Genomic DNA, 7,500 nt, shown 5'->3' with positions numbered 1-7,500 from the left:
TGTACTTAAGCCGCATTAATATTTACAAGTATTTACCACACACGACCCTACTATATATTTTTTTTTCTTAAATTTATATCACTTTTGACGCTCAATAACACACAACACATACACGAAATGTAGAAGAAATATGGATGAGAATGAATTACGTCACAAAGTAAAATATGTATTGGCTCGGTTAGGAGTTGTATCTTCACCAGAAGTACATAAAACTAATGCTGGTAATTCTGAAAGAGCAGGAGCAAAACGCAGCAACCACAATTCTTACGTTGTGAAATTTACGATTCTAGAGTCGTGAAGTTTACAGTTATTTAATCTCATTCATACCTCTTCTACTCTATTTAAACACAAACTTATGTACTTACTGAAGCCACGTCGAAGCCGGTAATGTTCAAATCGAAGTATACTGGACCTTTACCACTTTTCTGTGGGTAAAATGGGTTGAATTAGGAAAATGTTACAAAAAACAGAAAACCTCTTTCATTGAGCCTGTACAACTTAGTTCGTCTGCAATTTTCAAATTCACATCTATCTCTTTGTATGTGTATTTGGTAATAAGATGCAAATAAAACGACTCCCTGTGGACTTTGAAAATAGATTTGCATTTTTTTCTCTCCTTCAACATGGGTATTTCTTTCACATTTATTTCTACTTTAATACAACCAAGTGCATCTACTGATAAACTTGTATTCTGTGCTTCCTTCAGCCTTAATCTATTAGCTCGCTCATAGTTTATCCTTTGTTTATCTTATAATTCTCCTATAATTAATAAATAAGCAAGTCAGAGAGACGAAGAAGAGAACTCCGGATACGAACCAGCTGCGAGATCGTGATGGAGCCCCGAACAGCTGATTCAGGGACGTCCACATTAGGCTTCAGGTCACACTTGCCGTACATCCACGGATCCACGGGAACCACCGGAACCGTGCTGACTGGCTCACGACCGGGGATCAGCGCCAGACCACGGCCAGGGGCTACCTGTGCCGGACTCCTAAAACTTTGCTGTCCTGCCCCTTCTTGCGAGTTACTTGTCTCCTCATTACTGTCCGCAGAATCAGTTGATTCATGATCATGATTTGATTCATGATCATGGCCATGCCCGTGATCATGACTATGATGATGTGAATGACTTGTCCCATAACCATGATCGTGATCGTGACTATGACCATTACCAGTTCTTTGTCTGTGGCCGTGATCGGAAGTCAGGTCACGGAGGTTAAACGCATCTAAGTCATAATCACTGAGAGCGTGAAGGCCATGCGTGTCGTGGCCGTCTGCATGATGGTCCTAGCAATAACGAAAGTACATATTAGAAACAATAAGTCTTCTTTCACTGTAGGTTAGCATAACTATTCGAAAATTCACTTAATTTATGCCACGGGATTGCAACAAAAAATCTAACAATCATTTGAAATGAGCAATGATATAATTACATTACACAAAGATCGTGTATCGTACAGTCAAAATGTATTCACTTATAGTTCAACAATATCAAACATTTGAATCATAAGATCTATACTCCTTCCAGTCTCAGAAAAAGAAAAACTGGCACCTCACCCTTGATTATGGATTACTCCGATTCGCGAAGTATCTTTCGAGAAAAAAATAGTGTAAAGTAAGAAAAAATATACTGTATATAATTCCAGACCTACGTCTGCTGATTAGAATAAAACGAGAGAAATAGAATAAAAAAAAAAAAAACTAATAAAAACGTATTCTGCATAATCCCAGACATACGCAAATATAAGTATTTAAGTGTCACCTGATGAGAGTTAAAAAAGAGAGAAAAGGCAAATCGGAATTATTCGAGATCGAGTAACCAGTTTTTCCCCCCCCCCTTTTCTATTAAAAGGAGACGCACAAGAGTATTGCACATCACACTAATACAAAAAACAACTCTTAACCTGATGTCTCCCAACGCTGTTATCTTCCTCACTCTCCTCTCCTCCGTTATCATGGTTCTCGTCCTGATTGTCCTTCCCTTGAGGACTGTGGCTTGATCGTTGGCGTTGGTCAAGACCGTGATGGGCAAGATGGCTGAAAAGCATTGGTGTGATGTGAGTACTTTAGGAGTATGGGTTGGCTGAATAGGGGTAATACGGGTGATGGTGTTGATTATGAAGGTGGTGGGGGTGGTGGGGGTGGGGATGGTAGTGGTGGTGGTGGTGGTGGTGGTGGTAGTGGTGGTTGGGGTGTTGATTATGATGGTGGTGGTGGTGGTGATGGTGGTGGTGGTGAAGATGATGGTGATGATGAATGATATGATGATGGTGATGGAGATGATAATGGTGATGATGATAAATATGATCGTAATAGTAATAATTATAACGATGATGATAATAATGAATGAAAATCGAAATAAATTATACTAAAATTAATAATAATAATAATACCAATGATATGATGATAACTGTGATAATAATAACTAATAATTAATAATAATGTATGATGATAGTTTTGATAATGATGATAATGAAATAATGATAATAATGATATTAACAGTAATACAAATCTTAATTATAAAATTAAGAATAATACTGATAATAGTAATAATAATGATGAGTAATGATAATAGCAATGACAATAATAATAATAATGATATTAATGATAAAGTAATTATTATTATATTTGTTGCTGTTGTTGTTGTTGGTGGTGTTATTATTATTGCTGTTGTTGTTGTTGTTATCATTATCATTATTATTATTATTATTATTATTATTATTATTATTATTATTATTATTATTATTATTATTATTATTATTATTATTATCATTATCATCATCGTCATTATAACAGTAACAAAATATAGATAATATTAATAGTATTAATAATAATAATAACAATAATGATAATAATCATGATAATGATAATAATAATAATGACAATAATAACAGCAATATCAATAACAATAACAATGATAAAAATAACAGTAACAGCAACATTTGAACGAACATACACAATCAAGGACAAATAAAGAAACACACAAACAAACAAACACCGACACAAATAATCAATATAAACTTATAGAAATACAAACACAAAAAACACAACCACAACCAAACATAAACACAAAAAAAAACGCAATCACAACCAAACAAACACACACAAAAACATAAATACAAACACAACACCTAAACATAGACAAACACACACAAACAAAACAGGTCGACGCAATACAAAACAAAACAGGTCGACACATTACAAAACAAAACAGGTCGACACAATACAAAGCAAAACAGGTCGACACATTACAAAACAAAACAGGTCGACACAATACAAAGCAAAACAGGTCGACACATTACAAAACAAAACAGGTCGACACAATACAAACAAAACAGGTCGACGCAATACAAAGCAAAACAGGTCGACACAATACAAACGACACATTACGAGTGGCATACTCACTGCAGCAAATCATTATCATGGTGATTATTGTGACTCGTATGAGGATGATGCAAAAGGTGAACATGACGCTCGTGGTTCATTCTCGCCACTTCCTCCACCACCTGAGAAAGAAAGAGAAAGAAAGAAGGAGAGAAAATGAATAAAGGAAGAGAAAGAAAGGGGAGAAAGAAGGGGGAGGAAGAAGGGAAGAAAGAAAGAGAAGGATAAATAAGAATGAATAAAGGAAGGGAAGGAAGAAAGATAGAGAAAAGATAAAAAAGGGGAAGAAAGAAAAAAAAAGGAAAATTAAGGAAAGAGAGAGAAAGAGAAAAGAGAAAGAAGTGAAGAAGGGAAATAAAGACAGAAAGGAAGAAAGTTAGAGAAAGAGAGAAGAGAAAGTAAGGGAGAAAATTAATAAGTGAAGAAAAGAAAGGAAGAAAGAAAGAGAAAAAAGGAAGGAAAAAATTAAATTTATTAATGGAAATGAGTAAAGTACAAACGGTGATTATTATTGTATTGAAAATATATGTTAGCGCTTACTGTCTTTTAAATTATCATCATCTTCATTGTTATCCTTATCATAATTGGTATGAAAACATAATTATTCTCATCAGTATTATCACCTCTATCACTATCATTCTACTGTCCTTGTTATCATTATCATAATCAGTATTATTGCCATTATCTATATTATCATTACTTGCATTGTCTACATCAATATTGCTATGATTGTTATCATTATCAATATAAAACTTCTTGTTCTTATCAGTATCAATATGATCACTATCACGATTACCATTATTTTTTCCTTATTATTAATATTGCTGTTGTTGATACATCAATGTCATCAATTCCATTGCAAATAAAATCAGTAACAGAAATTATTTTAATGTAGTAACTACCACGACAATAATGAAAATAACAGACAGGAAGAATAGTCTTTTCCTTATAAGATTTTAGTAAACACAAAAAACTAATAATATATATTTTTTTAAATAGCGAATAATTCGTTATTTTCTATCATGTATCCTATGATGGTAATGATGACGACGATGACGATGACGGGGATGATGTTGATGAGGATGATGAATGACGGTGATTCATATCGCCTGATGAGAATCGGTGTTAGCTTCTTCAAAGCCTATATAGCATCTGCCATTAACGTAAGCAAGTGTACCGTGTCCTTGGATTTCCTACCAATGCTGTTTAACCAAACCATAATCTTGCTACTATCCAATCAATAATAATAATAATAACCCCCTTCCATCTTTTAATAATCTCCCCTTACTTGATTATTAAAATCAAGTAATCTTGCTACCATCCAATCAATAATAATAATAATAATAATAATAATAATAATAATAATGATAACCCCCTTCCCTCTTTTAATAACCCCCCTTACTTGATTTGCCTATCTTGTCCTAATCATTAACTCACTTTACCCTTCTCGCCACAATACTCTTTCATAGTGCTACATAACCTCCCCCGCAATCCCTAGCTCGTTGTTGTCGTGTGGGGGGGGGGGGTGCTTAGGAGGCGGAGACTGAGGCCCACTGTAGGGGATCACCCCTGCCTTGGACCTCAGCCCTCGCCTCAACTAATTTTACATGGTCTCTTCTTCTCCCACTTTCCTTTTCCTTCTCTTCTACATCCCCTTCTGTCCACTTATCCTAATCGTTAACTCATTTTTACCCCTTTTCGCCACAATACCTTATCATAATGCTATATGACTTTGATGTCTAGCACATTTTGTTTTAACCATTTAATCATTCTGGGAATCTACAAACATCGCCTTTTGAATATGCCGCTAATGACCTTAGATGTTGACGCGGCAAAAAAAAAATCGGGAATTAAATAAGATAAATTAAATGCCTGGCACATTTGTTTATTTTAACCGTTAACAACCATAATATTAATAAATTCGGTAATTATATCACCAGTACTGTTAATAACATCAAATCCGTCACCAGACTGTCTTACCTGGTGATGATATCGGCCCTCGTGACCGCCGTGGAAGTGGCCGTCCACCTCGTTGCGAAGGTAGGTCAGCTCTTCCCATATCGCCGTTAGGTTCTGTAGCACATATTCCAGGCCGTTCTCCTCTGGAAGGAGAACATCGTCTCTGATGTTTTTTTTGTTTTTTTTTGTGCGTGTTTGAGTGAGCCCACACATACACAGACGCGCACACACACACACACACGCACGCACGCACGCACGCACGCACACACACACACACACACACACACACACACACACACACACAAACACACACACACACACACACACACACACACACAAACAAACACACACACACACACACACACACACACACACACACACACACACACACACACACACTTCATTTACAAGCACACGCACGTACGCACGCACGCAGACACACACACGAATATATATATATATATATATATATATATATATATATATATATATATATATATATATATATATATATATATATATACTGTATACATACATATACATGTATATGTATATATATGTGTATTTATATGAATGTATGTGTATATATAAGGCCGCGATGGCCGAATGGTTAGAGCGTAGGACTCAAGACTGTCACGACGGCAATCTGAGTTCGAGGGTTCGAGTCACCGGCCGGCGCGTTGTTTCCCTTGGGCAAGGAACTTCACCTCGATTGCCTGCCTAGCCGCTGGGTGACCAAGGCAGCCCAAGTCAGTGCCGGGTAAATAGAGATGGTGACTCGATAAAGAAAAAAAAAAAAAAAAAAAAAAAAATCACCGGGCGGAAGGCAATGGCAAACCACCGCTCTAAATTGCCAAGAAAAATCATGGAAAGCCCATGATCGTCAAGGCCGCGATGGCCGAATGGTTAGAGTATCAGACTCAAGACTGCCACGACGGCAATCTGAGTTCGAGGGTTCGAGTCACCGACCGGCGCGTTGTTCCCTTGGGCAAGGAACTTCACCTCGATTGCCTACCTAGCCACTGGGTGGCCAAGCCAGCCCAGGTCAGTGCTGGTCCCAAGCCCGGATAAAATAGAGAGAATGATTACCTAAAAAAAGGTACCACCGGCACTCTCCGTGGAAAGGAACTGGGGACCCTACCACGTACTCACTCCAAGAGCATCACAACATGAAAAAACTAACTATCATGCTGTGACCACGGCGGCTCAGACATGAACCTACCGTTAAAAGAAGAAAGATGTGTATATATATGTACGTATATACACATAAATAGATAGATAAATGTGTGCGTGCGTGCGTAGACACATGCATTCCAAAAGCGAAAGAGCAAAAAAGGAAATGCAAGCCCGAAGTACCTTGCGCGGCGGGGGTGTCGAGCGTATGGCCAGCCGGCACCACCTCGAGCGTAACCACCTTTTTCAGAGGAGGTCGAGTGCTCACCTGGCACTCGTATTGCCCAGCGTCATACGACCTGACTTCCCCAATCCTCAGAATCCAGGTCCCCGTTTGTTCTTCGAAGGACGGCGACAAGCGCCCGTCGCTGCTCATCATGAGGGTATCGATGGCCAGGACATAGCTGTCCTTGAGCCTCGTCCACGTAACTGAGTGCGCCCCTAGGTTCTGGACGCGGCAGAGCAGGTACGCCGTGCCGCCCGGGTGCACGCGCACGGAGGACAGCGTGTTCTCCTCGATGCTCGTCTCCAGGAGGCCTTTCTGTAACTTCCGCTGCACTTTCACGCGCCTCTGGAGGTCACTGTACTTGCCTGTGTTTGGGGAACGCTTGGCCCGGCCGCCTTTGACCGAGGGCCTTTTAGAGAGGCGTTTCCATGCATCAGAACCGGAAATAACCGGTGACCATTTACCGGATATACACAGCAATAGTTGTTGATGTATGCCGTCGTCTACAACGACCATCCGATCTTCCGAAAGTGTGACGACAACGGTTCCTTCATAAACCTCTGGCTCTGAACAGGACTTCGTGAACCCTTCCTCCTGCAGCGCCGCCGCCACCGAAAACACACACACCAACAGGAACAAAGTCGTCATGAAGCGGACGTTTGGCAACAGTCAAGCAATAGATTTTGCAATGATTTTGCAGACAAGCGAAATATGGTGGCGGTGCTTCTGCAACGGAGCTGTAACACAATGGAGCGAGG

At 39.0% G+C, this 7,500-nt stretch overlaps 1 protein-coding gene across 1 annotated transcript in view; it reads right to left on the bottom strand.

Moving 5' to 3' along the window:
• Positions 1-7,500, bottom strand: part of LOC119575456 — a 10,371-nt gene extending 2,871 nt beyond the window's left edge. Inside the window, 6 exon segments of the mRNA XM_037923089.1 lie at positions 366-425; positions 817-1,287; positions 1,905-2,037; positions 3,406-3,506; positions 5,365-5,486; positions 6,700-7,500. Coding sequence (XP_037779017.1) covers positions 366-425; positions 817-1,287; positions 1,905-2,037; positions 3,406-3,506; positions 5,365-5,486; positions 6,700-7,390 — 1,578 coding nt within the window. The 5' untranslated portion in view covers positions 7,391-7,500.

This window comes from Penaeus monodon, chromosome 7, assembly GCF_015228065.2.
Source record: "Penaeus monodon isolate SGIC_2016 chromosome 7, NSTDA_Pmon_1, whole genome shotgun sequence".
Taxonomy (NCBI): domain Eukaryota; kingdom Metazoa; phylum Arthropoda; class Malacostraca; order Decapoda; family Penaeidae; genus Penaeus; species Penaeus monodon.
This window is presented reverse-complemented; position numbering and strand designations above follow the sequence as displayed.